The sequence below is a fragment of the Sorghum bicolor genome, chromosome 1, assembly GCF_000003195.3.
Source record: "Sorghum bicolor cultivar BTx623 chromosome 1, Sorghum_bicolor_NCBIv3, whole genome shotgun sequence".
In the NCBI taxonomy this organism is placed as follows: domain Eukaryota; kingdom Viridiplantae; phylum Streptophyta; class Magnoliopsida; order Poales; family Poaceae; genus Sorghum; species Sorghum bicolor.
This window is the reverse complement of record NC_012870.2, coordinates 6,677,560-6,695,055: the sequence shown is the minus strand read 5'-3', so window position 1 is coordinate 6,695,055 and position 17,496 is coordinate 6,677,560. Positions and strand designations below refer to the sequence as shown.

Genomic DNA, 17,496 nt, shown 5'->3' with positions numbered 1-17,496 from the left:
AAAGTACCCGTTGTATGCAACAGCAGCACAAGATCTAATTAATTTGTCGGCCACCATAGATGTTCAGTTCTACTTCTAGCCATTCACTCGACTGCCAGTACAAGATATTCTTTTGGGCACTGCATACACATACGCTGCCTCTAGCCGACCACATGACCTCACGGCTCATGCATCTCCCATCTCCCTTATCAGTTGCACACACAGTTGCTGCTTATATATTCCACCACCCCTGTCTCATGCGCCGACTGGCCAATAGCGGACTTCCGTTCCGTGCAAACGTAACTATCATGGGCTCACGGCTCGGCGGCACCACACACTAATCTTCGGCGACGTGTCACAAGTCACAACACAATCTGTTAGTAGTATTGTCACAGTCTGTTAGTAGAGGCTTAATTTTCTGCATGATGGCCACCCAGTGCAATAATCAATTGTCTAATAAATAGTGGCCACTTTGCCTATATGACCATATATGGCTGTAACGACTAACGACGTGAGGGGCCGGATATCATTATGACATTATCTTTCATGGTGGAGTCCATTCGGCAACGAAGACTAGCTCCTCAGTCCTCACAAATCACAATATTGATCAGTGGCGGGCGGAGTCTGAACAAAAAGTAAAAAGAGAACCAGTTCAGTGTATTATCGATCATTCTATCCCTTAATTATACAGAAACCTAATCTCGCACATATATAAGCACGTATTAAGTTGTTGAGGGTACTCTATCTTTCTCTTAGAGTGTTACGTATGTCAGGTGGGTAGACAGAAGTAGCATATACGTACTTCATTGCTGATATATAGTATAAAGTTTTTTTTATTGTGGTGAAGTTTATTTTTTTTACCCGCAAACTTGCATGGCAGTTTGACTTTCAACCTTGAACGTAATTATGAAATCGGATGACAAAATAAAACATTTTCTAGGATGCCTAATACAAAATGGAAAAGGAAAATAAATTAAAAAAATTTTTAAGGTTCCCAATACAAAATCTTGTGTAAACAAAATAAGAGAAGTATAGAGTTACACATCAAATAAGAAAAGTATAGGGACTTAAGTGCATCCACTCCATCCGCCTCTGTCGGAAAAGAAAAACAAAATAAAACATTTTCTAGGATGCCTAATACAAAATCTTTTGTACACATTAAATAAAAAAAATATAGGGGCCTAGGTACAAAATATTTGTCCCATTAGTTTATTTTTCTTTTATTCTTTAAATCGATTGAAATTGATAAATGCGTAGTAATTCAAAGAAAAATCTAAAAAATATAAAACAAATTTTGTTCAGCTCCACATATGTAGATCTATACAGTAAACAAAAAAATATCACAAATTTTAGTATATTTTTTGCTGAAGATGTTTATGTTTTTTAGTGTAAAATTGATCGTTTGAAAATTGATAAATGCGTAGTAATTTATAGAAAAATCTAAAAATTACAAAACAAATTTAGTTCAGCTCCACATATGTAGATCAATGTAGTAAACAAAAAAATATCATAAATTTTAGTACATTCTTTTGCTGAAGATGCTTGTGTATGCTTTTTAGTGTAAAATTGAAATTGTAGTTATCTGCTCTAATTATTATGAAAAATTTTATGGTAGCCTATTTAATGTGATGTTTGATTTATGGTAAAAGTTTTAGCATCATTCCTGCATATCTCATTGATTTACTAATTTACCTAATGCATGAGGATGCTTCCACTACCTTTACACGATGTGTTGTTATGTCATATGAACGCTTCATAAGCTCATGTGTTCATAATCTATATACATTTATTAACTGATATTAAGAGATAATATTAGAGTAAGATAAGGTTTGACTAATTTCTATTTTTATTATTAAATAAATATGTCTTCGAGGTATATATTATTGTAAATATTAATTATCTAATACCATAGATGTCATGGTTATCAATAAAATAAATTATAGACTTTAAATTTTATAAAAAAAGATAAATAGATATAAATAGATATGTAACATTCATTTGATGTTTTTATCTCGTTGCAACACACGGGCATATTTGCTAGTACATCTTTAAAGTATGAAACTAGATCAGATCTTGTTTTCTGTTGAAATTGACACCTACTCTCTCCATCCCAAAAAAGTGTCGTTTTAGAATTTTAGATATCTTATTTGACCATCTGTCTTATTCAAAATTTTTACATAAATATTATATATTTTTTTAAGACTTATTCTATCATTAGAGATACTTTACTATGATTTTTATTTTATAATTTACATAAAATTTTTGAATAAGACGAATGGTCAAATATGATGTCTGAAAGTAAAAAACGTCACTTTTTTGGGACGTAGGGAGTATCTATTAGTGCTATATTTAGAGTTATTTGGATCTTACTTGGTTTAAATAAATATTAAGTGCAAACTACGAGCAATAAAGCTGTAGAAATATAAATAAAGAAATTCTAAATACCTATATGACCATAAACAAGTACTCCATTTGTTCTAAATTATAAGTCGCTTTGACTTTTTTATTATACCAGAAAAAGGACCTAATTTATTCAAATTTTTTATGGGAATCACAAAATCTCAGCTATGTGAAAATTTAGAATTATGCATGCATGCTTCAGAGCAGGACCACATCATGTATAGATGGATAAAGTCATCATGATCGAGGCGTAGATAAAAAAAAGCAAGGTCCGTCCTCAAACTTGTAGGGGTGTGTGTGTCATCTCAGCATCTGAAGGCCTGAACTCATAAAGTGTGTCATGCATGTCCTAAAACTATGTTTGGGTCTCATATTCATCCAAACGGGTATGGATCATGCCCACATGTGAAGAAACTTGATTGCTTGAGATAAAAGATTAGTGGAGATTATATATAAAATCACGTAGACACAAAAAATACACAAATATTTACAGATGAAGAGCACATCGCCGCTTGGAGATTGTGTCTCCATTGAAGCCCACATGATGATTGTGTGGTCTTTAGAGAAGGCATTGTCTGTGCTAGAGGAAGGCGAAGAGCATCTTTAGTGAATTGGAGGCTTGTTGAAGTCTCTAGTTCATTCGAATGTCTCATGTTTAGTTCTCACATTGGATCCTACCTCGAGGGGTACTCCAAGCTTGCTAGCTTGGTGTCTAGCAAGAGGAGCAATGACCGACAAATCATCAAACCATGCGAAAAAATTATGTGTCATCCTATCCATTATGGTTTGCATATCCGAACACTAGCTTGTTACTTGTACTAATATTTCGGTAGTGTTATTACCTACTAATATAGTTTGTAGCTTGTTTACCATTTATTCACTAGTATGTGTAAGAGCTCCCTTGTGCTAGCTTTTGCTCTAGTAGGTTAGGTTTCTTGACCTTGCTAACTAGACTTTTTTAGGTGAGCTCTAACTACCTTTTCACCCTAGTTGCTCTTTTGCTAAGTCTCTTGTTAGGATGCTAGCAAACTTAGTGTGAAATGGGTGTAGTGTAGGCTAGACTATTAGTTTTATTCTACATTTAAATTGGCTACCTTCCACAATTATGTTTTAGAAACAAATATTCACCCCCTCTAGTTGGCCACATTAACACTACACCCCTTTCCCTCTTCCCTCTCTCCTCCCCATCGTGGCCCGCCCTCTAATAATCGAGGAGGCCGCTCACCCCTGCCTCAGCCCTAATCATAGTATCATTCTCCAATTTCTCAAGTTGATGGTCCTACCTTCTGCACTACCTAAGCGGCCTCTCCTACTCCTACACCCCTTCCCACATCCCACCTTCATCTCGGTCGCTGCCACCAAAGGCCTCCCCCAAGCTTCCTTTATAATTAGAGAACACATAACCCCCTAACCCTAAGAGAGAGAGAGAAGGAGAAGGACCCACCTTGCCGCTATTGGTAACCATTGAAACTTGCGCGCACGATTTGAAGCAGAAGAAGAGAGATAATGCACAAGGTAATGATACTTAATTTATATTATAAATGTTAGTATTTTTTATATAAATCTAGTAAAGGCTAAACCATTTGACTCTTTAAAAAACAATAATTGCATTATGTGAACGAAGGAAGTACAAAATAAGGCAAAAAAAAAACTACATCTGCTAACTCATCAACAAAAGGATAGAAAGTATCTGTGTTGCTAGGGGAAGGCTCTTGTCTTTTTGATCGGTAATATTTGATCCTACTTTTACGGAAACCGAGCTATATCCCATATATGCGCATTCTTTTTTGTGTCGGCAACCTAATATTCCTGGTTTCCCGTGATCAGGGTCAAGATAGCAACAGTTTTTTTTGTGCCAGTGGTACTAGTATATATATTGAGAAAACAATGCATTTCGATCAGACTTATCCTCCATGAGTTTTACCTTTCTATCGCTAACGCTTTGTGCTGTGCTGTGCTGTGCTGCTGAGTGCTGACTACTAAAAAGAATCCAAGTACAGAATAGTATTAGGTCAAATCATTTTGAATTTAACTAATTTTATATAAAAATAATATTCATACCAAATAATATCATAACACTTGTTAAGATTTAGTATACCGATGCTATAAATATTAATATTTTTTTATAAATTCAATGAAACTTTAGACAGCTAGAGGAGAAAAAAGAATTGCATTCTTTAAAAAGCCGAGTCACATGAAAAGCTTGACAAAAGATACCATTGGATATCAACCGCAGTTGGTGTGCTGTAAGATCGACAGTGACAGGCTGACAGCTTTCACGATCGTGCACTGTCCTTGCGAAAAAGGTACAACAATATTATCCTCTTCGGCTGCATATTATCGCAGACAATGCAAGTAGTTTACTGGTGAGATAATTGAAAGCATCTTCTGCGCTATTGTAGGTAGTAGAGCATTTTATCTTGTGTTTAGTTCGAAAACAAAAAAAAGAGAGAAATTTTATGTATCGTGTGTTTAGTTTGAGAACGACCAGCAGGATTATACAAATTACTACGAAGCTCATGTGCCCTGAAAAGGATATGGCAAAACACTGTACATGTTGACGAAATGTTTGTCCACTAAACAATCATGGATGCTTATATATAATTGCAAACAATCATTAGAAACATAAACAATGATGCAAAATTTTGCTGCACCTTATACTTCTTTGAATTTATTTAGGGCCGTCATACGTCTTCATTGCAAGTCTGACCATTTCAATCACTATACGTAAGACTGGCTACAACAGATTCTATTTATAACATGCTTTGGATATGAAACTTTAGATATTCTAGGAAGCTTTTCATGGCTCTGCCTTTTTTCCACAAGAATTTTGGATAAAAAGAAGGCACAACAATACCTGAATGTGCATCTAGATAGAGCGATAGACCTTTTTCTTTTTTTTTTCTTTGCCGGGGTACAACAAACCAACTTTGCACTATCGCTCGAATAAGAACTTGTTTGAATCTCCGAGAATGAGAATGAGATCCAAACGTTTGAATTTAAAAATGAGATTCTAGAATTCAACCATCTAACACTATATTCGTTTAAGTTTATCTGTCAAATCTGTCAGCCATGTAACAGTGTTTTTTCTCACAACAAATCAACGAATAATACTTTCAGCCATGATCTTTCAGCCAAGATATTTTAGTATGCAAAGATAATATTTTTCTCTCATAACAAATCAACGAACAATACTTTCACCTATTCAACAGTATTTTTCTCTCACAAACCTGCTATTTAAAGACTTTTACTATGCAAAGATAATATTTTTTGAGGAATCTAGAGGGGCCTTGGGCCCGTGTTTCAAATCGCTTCATGTATTCTGCTGCTTATCGGCGCGCAACTCGGTTGCTATGTAGTTAAACTGTTTTTGCTTTGCTTTAGCTATGTTGTGTTTGGTAGCGTCTTGCTAGTCGCTCGCCATCACGTAGCCTCCGTTTGTTGTTGTGAAATTTCTTTTTAATGAAATACGAGTGAATGGCTCATGAAAAAAAAATTAAACCGAAATAGAAAAAGCAGTCCAAAAGTCTAAAGAGATTACAAAACGCTAAAGCTAGAGGAAAACTTAAGAAACAAAAAAAAGATAAGAAAAAGACAGCTGACTATCCCAGAGTTTATATCCATGACAGAAGTGGTTCAGAGAGCCTTGACTTCACTATGTAGGAGAGAAGTGTCAATTTCTTGAAGAGGAATCTTCGACAATCCTGCAAATTGAATCTTATTCCTTTGAAAATGAGGTCGTTTAGATTGTCCAACATATGAGGATTATTGCCTCCATAAAGAACTATTGTAACTAGTCTTTGAGCAAAGATGTGGCTTATGGGAAATTGCAGTCCACTGAAACCTCAAGGTTGATGATATCTCAGCATATTCTTGCAAAGTGACAGTCTAGAAAAAGATGTTGTGGGGATTCTTCTACTATCAGGTTGCAAAGCACATAGCAGTGGCGGATCTAGGATTTTAATCGTGGGGGTACGAACGAAAACGATATAGTTCATCGATATGAACATACCATAATTAGATCACTAAACGGTGATAAAATAGTTGTGAATATAGAGTGTTAAGGTTGTTATATAAGCTGAGTAGACTAGCAATTATGTATAACAATGTATTATACATGTATATATTATTAAAGAGTATACATATTAAATGTTTTTTAAAAAGATTTGGGGGGACAGCTGTCCCCCATGCTACTACTCTAGAACCGCCCCTGGCACATAGTTATATGGAGTCCAAGTGGATTTGCGCAGTAATACAATGCAGCATATACATGCTCGGCATTGCTTATCTGGATCATCCAAATATTCTTTAAGATTCGTGCTACTGCACCTCAACTGTTTTTATATTTTCCCCCACTGTTTTACATATCTCGATGTATATTCAATGGTGTAGATAAGCAATGCTGGAGACAAAAAAAAAAAACTGCTTGGTGGCCAAAACTGCAGGCCGCGACCCCAATCCTGACAAGCAGGCAATGAACAAGTGGAAGCCTCGAGTTCTGGGGTTTGACCAAGTCACATCACATGCCGCCATTGCCAAAAAGTTCTAGGAGACCTTTGCCAAGTCTCTCTCCTAGTCTAAAAAATTGTACAAAAAATTTCAAATTCTTCATCACATTCTAATCTTGCGGTGTATGCATAGAGTATTAAATATAGATAAAAATAATAACTAGTTATACCTGTAATTTGCGAGACGAATTTTTTGAGGCTAGTTAATTTATGATTGAACAATATTTGTCAATTACAAACGAAAGCGCTACAATGTTCATTTTTGCAAAAAATTTTGTAACTAAACAAGGCCTCCGCAAAGCTTGCCGCCTGCCCGCCATGCGTGAGCTATTCACGGAGTCCAAGGGGGCGTTGTGAGGGTGGTCGTGGTCAGCCTGGCTTGCTCGCTAGGCCCAGGCCACGCTAGACTAGCCCCAAATGCTGCAACAGGCTATGTTTGTCTTTCAGCATGCAAACGATCTGGTTCAGAGTAGATTGTGTTTGTGAATCATGTTTGGGCCGGATCAAACCACCAAATACAACTATCTTGCCCTCCACTTGCCCCTACTGTGCGCCGCGAGGAGTCTGGCTCCAAAACAACACCCTGTTTTGGCTGCAGGTGGCCGGGCTACGTGCTAGGCCAAGTGCGCAAACACACGCACTTGCAGCCGGGGAGCGCAGAACCCAGCTGAGCCACCCTCACAAACACACCCAAGAGATGGAGTCGCGTCGCGACGTCAGCATCCCACTGAGCGTGGAAAGCTCACTGTCGTACAGTGTCCCAATGAATACAAACAATGTGTTGGTGTGGAACACCCACGGGCTCAATAGCCAGGCGCGTCGCAATGGCATAAGAGACATCGTAAACAAGGAGCAGAGTAGGATTGCCCTGCGTAGAGTCTTGTCGCAAATTGTTTTTTAAGGCTGTGTTTAGTTCCTGAAGAGAAAAATTTTGCGACATTGTAGCACTTTCGTTTGTTTGTGGTAATTATTGTCCAATCATAGACTAACTAGGCTCAAAAGATTTGTCTCGTAAATTTCGTCCAAACTATGTAATTAGTTTTTAATTTTGTTTATATTTAATACTCCATGCATGCGTCTAAAGATTCGATACGACGGAGAATCTTGGAAAATTTTGGGTTTTAGGTGAAAGTAAACAATGACTAAGTTACAACCTCTTTGCAAGCTCTGGGGTGTGGTGGTGTCGAGCGGCAGCCGATCATCAACAGCAACTTGACGCCGTTTTGTAAACTCTATCTTCTCCTTAATAAAATACGTGCCAAGTGCGTTCTTGAATAAGTCCAAGTGCATGTTCTTTTTCTTAAGAGATTCCTAGTATTTAGATGGTCTTTGATCAATTTGTTTCTAAGACATGATTCTTAACAACTTTTCGTTCAATTTGTTTCTAAGACATGACTCTTCACAACTTTTCGTCTAATCAGACTACCTCGCTTGTTCCTCGACGTGGCGTCATATGGTACCTGCCTGCCGCTACTGATCTGCTATGGTTTTTTTCTTCATTTAAGGTAACTATCTTAGTTTGAGAGCTATAAGTTTATTGTCTTAGCCTTAATACTGTTTATTTATCATTATTAAACATGTTAAATTGAAACGATATCGTTTGATTTGTTTTGCTCTTTGCAAGTATAATTAGACATGAATATTTATGGTCTTCTAGGACCATGACGATAAGTTCACTGTAGGGCCCTTGAAATTAGAGGGCCACCCTAGTACGATCAACCTCTGAATGACCAGCCAAAATCTTGTAGGTTTTGGATGAAGAGAAGGCGTTGGATCCCCAAGTGATGTTTCTAATTTCTTATGAGAATTTTTAATTATTTTTAGTATATTTTGTGAGAACTAGCAGTGTCTTTAGTTAGTAATAATAATAATAGTAAGGTGTATACTTGTATTTGAAACAGAGGGGCATGCCGCATGCCAATGCTTATTGTTAAGCGATTTATACTCCCGAAACATAATCAATTCAGCCCATTCCAGCGTGCATCGCCAAGCCATTTTGCACGGCGCCAAAGCAGCTGAGCAGGACGTGATCAACAGAAGATAAAGACGACAATAACCTATATATGACCATGTGGTCATTTGGACAGTTCGGTAAGCATTGCATAGCAGCGAAGGGGCAGGGAAAAGCAGCAACAGAACTCGTAGTGATCTCTGAAGGACACGGCACTTCTCAAGGCAATGGAATCAAGCACTGGCTAAGCCATCCAATCAGGAGGGTAGCAGCTGCCCGGCGATGGCACTGGCTGCTGGTTCATGTCCATCGTATGGTATCTGCATAACGGCCGGAAGCAGTGCAGGATTCAGTACACAGAGACATCTTTGTGTATGTGTGTGTGTGTGTGTGTGAGAGAGAGAGAGAGAGAGAGAGAGAGAGAGAGAGAGAGAGAGAGAGAGAGAGAGATTACGTAGGTTGCAGAGATGGGTTGCTCTCCAGAGCCTGGAAGAAATGTTCTGGCTGTGGAGGGTCATGGGACAACATGCCGCCCCCGTCTTGCCACGCTAGCTGCGGGGGAGAAGCAGCCTCTGCCTCAAACTCGTCCAGCTGAAACAAATAGTGGCCCAACAATAAACGATCCAGCAAAAAATGCAAAAGAGAGTTGGAATGTTGCAAAGCAGAGACTGCAGCTATGAACTGCATATACACATGGCATCATCGGTTCAGGCGTTCAGCTTCAAAGTTGTGGTGGCAAATGCAGAGGTAGCTGAAGGACCATTGTTTATATGGGCTACTACTGCCAGTGCCAACCGTGCGTGCTACGAGTTTTCCAGTTCAACTGTCACTTACCTTCCTTTTCAGAACCCTGTTTGCATCTTGCAGCATTTGTTCCTGCAAGAGATGAGGGCCGGATGCTCAGGCATATATTGGATTTCAGTATGGAAACAGAGAGTCAGAGTAGCATTGCTCCGGTGATATTACCTTTCTCTTTAAGTCGCAAAGTTCATCAAGTAACACTTGAGTCTGCCAAATGCAAATGAAGACATGCATAGAAGAGTTACTTGGATAGCAACATGGTGGGGCATTCCAAATTTCAGGTAAAATAAAAGTAGCACAAATCTACATTAAGACAGTCTATCTATGTTTTAAATACCTGTTAAATGTCTCCTAAATGGTGTAACCTCAACTTTTATTTTTGAATTTTCAAATTTAAATTAAAATGAAAGTAGCACAAATCAACATTTATCCACCGCATCCTTTCTTTTCAAGTGAGATTCATCTAGTAGTTAATTGAATGAATAATGAATGCAAGTCCAATCGCACTATCATGGATTGGTTTAGATATAAGGTAGGAGGAAAATGGCAAGGCATGCATTATAAAAGTTTGTTCACTATAATTCTGTTGTGCGCAAAAATACCATTGACATCATTCATCCTGAATCTGAATCCCTTCCCATTTAATTAGCTAGTTTACCTTTCTTGATCTTATTTGCTTCAAGGTCTTGTCTACTTGACTCTCAAGCTGGTCAAGTTCACTAGGGCTAAGTGGAGCCAGATCTTCACCAAGAAGATTCCTGCAGTGGGTTCACCAGTATTTTCTTTACCAAAACAAAGCAAATATTGGAGTGCAACCATATAGAGGAAAAACAAGAACGAACTTATATGGAAATATCACACCTTTGTGAGTGTTGTAAAACCTCAACTCGTGCCTTCAGGTTCACATATTCTTGATAGTTATTCTGCATTTTCAGATATCAGACATTCGATGGAGAAATCCCAAAACTAACCATACAGTCCGCAGCTAAACTATCCTAGAGGTGATATTCAAAACATGCATATTATATTATTTTAAACATGTCTACTCTCTTTAATTGATACTAATCCTTTCAGACCAAATTTTTTTACCATGATCCTTTTATGTTTATATTATATGATAGCGAAAATGAGAACATATAAATGAGAAATATAAGGGGCCCTTTGGATTGCAGGATTTTTTTTTCTTGTTTCCTGCTTTCTTCCTGTGAAAATAAACTGATTCGTGTGAAATTTCTGTACTGCAATTTCCAAAGGTGCCCTAATATTTTTTTTTGCTGTGCACTATTGATGATAAAATGTTTTTAATAAAAAATAGTGGTCGGTGTTTTAACAGATGGATTACATAAATATTTTATAATTGCTGTAATATCACCATTAAAAGATGTAAGACATTATTAATTTCGCCAGTACCATATACTGTTCTTAGTTAAATACATACAGTAGAATAGCTGTATGTAGAAATTTATCTTACTAGATCATAAAACGAGCACTATGAGTCTGACAATTGCATGTTACTATATGACGGGGCCTATATATGATAGCTGCACAGCATTGGCCATCTATATTGGAAAAGTATTTTGAAAACTGATACAGATAAAGTTTAGCACTTTAATTTTTATTTAATTTATTAAAATAATAAATTTCTCCCTGCGTGACTACATGCAGATATATCCAGCCAAGTTATTATTGGCCATGCACGTGTTAGATGCTTCGTTGGATTTGCAACTAGCCAAACTACTGAATGTTAACATGGACAGTCTTCTCAATAGAATGAAGTGCAGTTCTCCTGCGTTTTCGAAAAAAAATGTTAACATGGACAGCATGGATGAAGAAACATTACACAAAATTGTTTGTGATGAGCCGGAACAGTCGATCAAGTACTGCTACCATGACAGTAGCATACAACTGATGAACTAGGCCAATGCACATCGCACTTGATGGCTGATACAATACATACTCATTTTTTTTCTTCTATTGCTATATCAAGTATTGCAATTTGTTTCAATGTTTCTCATGGTTTTCGTCCTTATTTTTGTGAGGACATTGTTCTAGACCTGCTGTCCAAAATCCAAACAAACTGAAACTACTCAGATTTAGCAACTATAGGCAGAAATTTTCATGAGTCTGTCAATTGATAGAAGATCAGTGCACTGGTTGATCTCCAAGAAGACCTTTTATGCATTAAAACAATAGCAGTTTTCTACTGCATTTGACTTGGTGCCATCCTAAGGAATGGAGCAAAAAGTGTCCAAACTAACAGCTGCTCTTGTACAATCAAATTAAATAAGTTGAGAGCTAGGGTTTTCAATAGTGCTTAGTGTGAATCTATTTTCATGGAAATCATTGCCTCAAAAATGAAATATTGAAATAGAAATGCACAGGTTGATGTGATAAAGTGTTTCCACAAGAAATGAATGATAAATAATAAGAATAATAGTAAACCTATAGTTTTCTTATTATGAAAGGTATTATTTCTCGGTAGCAATTGATCATGTTTGAAGAAACCGTTAGCCTGATATGAATAGTTTCAGAACTTGAACAATGTTAGTAAAAGCAGGTAGAGAGGGACACATGATATAAAAGTAGTATCACCTATAAGTGTTGCAATAGTAGTAAAATGGATAGTCCTCACACCTGCATCTCATCGCTAGATGGCACTGCAGCATCAGCTGAAGCATAGATGTACCTCTGGTATCGCTCTAGAGTCTTAAGCAGACTGATATTAAGGCAATAAAATAATGAATAAGTGATCCATTCATATATATAAATATATATACATGCACATATAGAAACAAAAACTTATGAAGAGACTAGAAACCATACCAGCTAGACAATGCTGGTAAACATTATTTAAACATGTTCATTATGCCTTTCTCGTTAAACAATTTGATTATTTTGTCTCTGGAGGTTAGGATCTTCCAAGAATTGATTCAAAGAAATTTGAATTAAGCATCAGCAACACTTAGTTAAAGGTCTATTAATAACTTTCTATGTAAAATTTATTAGCTTCTCTCAGTTAAAGGCATGGCTTGGCATTGTAGGTCAGAGCTTGATCCAGTCAAAGTTCTTTGGATCATCTAGACGACTGTTGATTATATAAGACTAGAGAAGGCCAGTGAAGTTATATGATTTGGAGCTTGGACTATGTATGGATTAGAGTACTATATATGGAGATTATTTTTAAACTTTTATAAAACCAAGTATTAATTTCAAGAAAGATATAGAAGAAAATCTGAGCACTAAGACTATCTCCAACAATCGTCACCCAAAATACAAGACTCATTTGTCCTTTGGGTAGCGCTACAGGTAAAAAGTTCCATACTTATTTTTAGTCTTCTCCAACAATAAGACCTAAAAGACAACACTCTCTACAAATAGATCTCGAGGTGGTTCCACAATTATTTTTACTAAGTACTTACTAAGTACTCTCTACAAAAGTTCCATACTTATTTCATGCTTTACTAAGTACTCCATGTGGTTCCACAATTGTTTCATTTTGGATAAGATTGAGGTCAAACTTATACAACTTTGACTATCAGGAACTTTTAAAATATTTAGTTTGAATTTTGAAAACACAAATACAAAATATTAAGGCCAGTCTTAATGGGGTTTTATTAGATTTTCATGGGCATTAAATATACTGATGCGGCACCGTGTTAATTAAGAGAGATGATAAGAGTTTTATGGGAGTAGAGAGAGTTTTATGGAGATAAAACTCTTCTACACAGTTTCCAAAATATGGATGAGTCATGAAACCCCTCCACTTAGGATGACCTAAGATTAGTCTAAAAATAATTAAATAGAATATATAGTTATTCATTTTTGTATATGTCATAAAAAATCGTAGCCAAAGCTATAGTTTAGAGAATGTGCCTTTGTCCAAGGTGATGAATTATGGAATCATGCGCAGCGGAGTAGGTTGTGTTTGGTAGGTTCTAGATTTTTATAGAAATATTTTGAATTCAGATTCTGTAAATCATTTCTTACTGAATCAAAATCAGATTATTGAGCCATTTGCCGGTTCACTAGCTAGCTAGATTGGGATCAGAAGAAATAAAATCAGGCAAAACAACTCCAATTATCTCTTCTAGTTCAAAAAGTTTAAACGTTTAATTTCTCCCTGATTCACATAGAAGTGGTTCTATGCTGGCTACATTGCGTTTGGAACAGATTCTACCAATTCTAGCAATTAAGAAACAAAACTAATTCTCTTATCCGAATATACCGTTAATCTTGACCGGTTAAAAGTATGCACAGCTAGCTGGTACTTTAGATGTCTTTGTTTTTGTACAGAGTAGAAATTGCACATAGATATCTTCTCAACGTACATTACATTGTTGCAACAATAGTACCTTTTTTGGAACAATGCGATAATACTTGGTACTATCACATATAATGCGAGAAGAGAGATTAGTACTAGAAATTACAAAATGCATCACAACTAAAAGAAATAATATTCATTTCTGATTATAATAAAAAGAAAGATGCTTGCAATAAGCAATCTATTGGGAAAAGTGCATGCATATGTTAAAAACCAATTCATGTTAAGTTCAAAAAATGTTCTATATATGTTTGCCCATTATCTAGATATCATGTTATTATAACCAAATATCAAACTTAACTGTGCAGAGAAGTATATGCCGAGGAGTGTTATATAAAGAGGAAGTAATTGCCGAATTAAAACTCACAAAAGTGCATGCATATGCTAAGACCATCCACTAACATGCCTCCAGGAAGGCACAGTTCACAAAAGGACCAACAGACCCATATTCACATTCTAGTCGAACTGCGTGCTAAAACGTACAGCTGCGTTGAATCAGGCTATGCGTATGCATATGTGCACAAACATGAACTGATACATTTGCAGGGCCAGGTACACTGATGAGGTGCACATCAAATGAAACCCTTTTTATTTTATTTTCCCCTTGAGTGACACACACACAGACAGATATGCATACACGGTGTACACGCGTACATGTGTCGACCTCCTGCTCGCTTTTCCCCGGCCCCCCATCCATTTGTAGACTTTCTACGCAAACCTTCTGAAAGAGAGGAGTACTGTACCACTGTACCAGTTGCCCAATAGAACAGAGAAAGAAAAGCAAACCAGCAAACTAAAGAGCGCCACCTCTCATGAGTTCATGTAAGGACGCGTGAGGACGGACAGAACAAAATCCAGATCGAATTACGTATGGAGAATATAATTAGGTAACAAAGAGGAGAGGGGAATTGAAGCGACGAATATATATATATATGGGTTTGGTTTGATTACTTGGAGGAGGATGAGAACTGGTAGAGGCGGCCGGCGTGGGAGAAGAGGACGAGCGCGACCTCGGCGTCGCAGAGGATGGAGAGCTCGTAGGCCTTCTTGAGCAGGCCGTTCCGGCGCTTGGCGAAGGTCACCTGCCGGCTGATCTTGTTCTCGATCCGCTGCAGCACCACCTTCCCGCGGCCCATGGTGGTCTGATCTCTCTCGATCGATCAGTCACGCCCACGCAGCAGGCTGCTTTCCTCTCCAAATCGACGATTCCTCCTCAGCAAACCCTTGTGCTGATTTCTCTCGCTACCAGCAGTAGGCAGTAGCTAACGACAGCGAGAGCTCTTAATAAGCTAGGGATTTGCGTGTTCGTACTGCAATTATTGACGAAGGTGATCCATCCCGTTCACCCTCTAGCGCAGACACACACACACACACACACGCCGCACACAGGACGGAGCTCGCGCGGCGCTCGCTGCCGAGTCGCTCGCTGCTCGTCCGTCCTCTGGGTTTTTCTAGCTCCCACTCAATTAGCTCGACGCGGGGGAGGGACCCCTGCGGCATGTGGTGGTGGGCTATATGCCTGCTAGCTTGCTCTGGCTGGGAGAGGAACGAGCGAGACGGATGGGAGAGCGAGGCCGGCGGGGAAGAATCTTTTCTTTCGTGGGGTGCAGATTGGATCTCGCCTTGCGCGTCGTCCTCAGTTGCTCACCCTAGCTAGGTAGGCTCTACCGGCGCCCACTGGTCACTAGGCTCCCTAGTCCTAGCTAGCTACTCCTAGGTTTCGACCGGCGGCCGGGCGCTGATAGGTTTGCTTGACAGACGACAGATACCACATTTACTAGCGTGGAGGTGGACCGGTAGAGATCTGTTGTACAAGTACTGTACTACTATACTCATATATACTCCCTCCAATACACAACACAGCTGCTAGCTACCGTCGTCGTCGATCACTGACTCGTGTCGTAGGCTCTCGAAGCGTACGTATGCGTTTGCCTTGCCCTGGCCGCGCCTCACGGCCGGAGAGGGGGCCCGGATCGGATGGACGCGGCGGTTCCGCGCTGCTGGCGAGCACCAAAAAGCCGGTCGGTGGCGAGACGGTGTGGTCGGCCGTGTGAGAGCGCGGCGAGAGACGGGGAAGGGTCGGGTGGACCAAGGCGGGCCGGGCGGCGAATCCGAGGCGGAGATCCGGGTCGCTGCCGCGCACAGGGCCCGAATCAGGACGTGTCGAGCCCGCGGTGGTGCCGCGCGAGATGCCTGAAAGCCGCCCACACCCCGCCCGGCCAGCAGCAGCAGAGAGAGCTGCTCACGCAACGCGTGGGTGCGCCCTCTAGCGCCCGGCCGGCACGGCGCGGCTTCAGATCGGCGCCACGCCATCACATCACACACGCTGCGCACAGTCGCAGGAAGGAACGGCCGCCGGAAACCAAACCGTCGCTAGTAGTGCAAGCTCTGTTTACCGGTGGCGGTGGAGGTAGGAGTACTCCCGCCACCACCGTCACCCACCGACCCGACCGGGCGGTCGGCACGGGCGAGGCAGCGCGCGGTGTTCCTCTCCCGCCTCGGTTTCGTCGCTCCGGCCGGTCGACCTGACGCGCGCGCGCGCGCCGTACCGTACGTGTAGGCGGGATTGGACGCGGCTGGCGGAAGTGGAGAACTGCACTGTAGCATACGATACGAGAGCGAGCCAGTGCATCTGCATGCGCACAGTGCACGTCGCGTCGCGGGGTCATCGTGTCATCTATCGGCCCGTCGGCTCCGACGACGGGTCGTCGTCCCTTCTCACGTGACCGACGTCCTTGGCGTCCCTGCCGGGTCCCGGCCGGCCTCTCGCCGTGTGACCGTGTCAGGGTGGCGGGAGCGGAGAGGGCGCCTGCCTACGCACAGTGAGCGTATGCAACTCGTCTACAGCTACAGGAGTAGGACACGCCTGATGGCCCAGGCGCCAACTAGCCACAGCCAGAGCCAGCCGGCCAGCCCAGTAGAATCGTCAATGATAACAGCTGGGGCCGTTGCCTGACATTGCTGTGGCTTTGGTTATATACACTGCGCCCCACCGCCTGATAATAGGCTGAGGAACTACGAGTCAAATTACGGCACATTGTTGATTGTTTTTTTTTCCTCGAATATGCAAGAGATTCGCGCATCTATGTAATTAATATAGAAGGTTGTGATTACAACGTGGGGCATAAACCACCCTCCTTAGAGCATCTCCAACAGTTGGCTATTTTTCCTTTGCCATTTTTTGGAGAATGCCAAGTCTCAAAACCATTTGGCAAAGGGAAAAAAAAAAGGTGATCTCCAACAGTTGGGCATTTTTGACTTGCCATTTTCTAAAATTGTGGACCCACCAAGAGTTGTCCGGAATTCTGATCCTATTTGTGCGCATCCATCGCGGCATCCCTCGTGTCGCTGCAAGACAGGGAAGAGGCGATGGATCTTCACGAGCTCATCTGAGTAGATGAAGGAGCGGAGGCGGCGTTGGGAAAAGGAGATGAGGCGGCGATCAATCTGAAAAGAAGACCGCGGGTGGAGGCGGCGCGAGGGAGGAAGAAAAGAAGACGGTCGGACGAGAGAAGGAACGAGTCGCGCAAGGAAAA

General features: G+C 40.2%; 1 protein-coding gene across 1 annotated transcript; it reads right to left on the bottom strand.

The window, feature by feature from the left end:
• LOC8086229 (MADS-box transcription factor 34) lies at positions 8,756-15,584 on the bottom strand. Its single transcript, XM_021456111.1, has 8 exons — positions 14,912-15,584; positions 12,274-12,355; positions 10,501-10,562; positions 10,298-10,397; positions 9,805-9,846; positions 9,673-9,714; positions 9,293-9,429; positions 8,756-9,158 (listed from the first exon to the last, which is right to left on the bottom strand). The coding sequence occupies exons 1-8, from the start codon at positions 15,094-15,096 to the stop codon at positions 9,083-9,085; spliced, it is 726 nt and encodes a 241-aa protein (XP_021311786.1). The 5' UTR covers positions 15,097-15,584; the 3' UTR covers positions 8,756-9,082.

Bases quoted from the DNA above. Each gene is read 5' to 3' on its own strand.
- LOC8086229 (XM_021456111.1), bottom strand. From the start codon at position 15,096: ATGGGCCGCGGGAAGGTGGTGCTGCAGCGGATCGAGAACAAGATCAGC. The intron at 12,356-14,911 runs GTAATCAAACCA...CCTTAATATCAG, and splicing joins CAGTTCTCATCCTCCTCCAA to TCTGCTTAAGACTCTAGAGC. The intron at 9,847-10,297 runs GTAAACTAGCTA...TGCATTTGGCAG, and splicing joins AGCAAATAAGATCAAGAAAG to ACTCAAGTGTTACTTGATGA.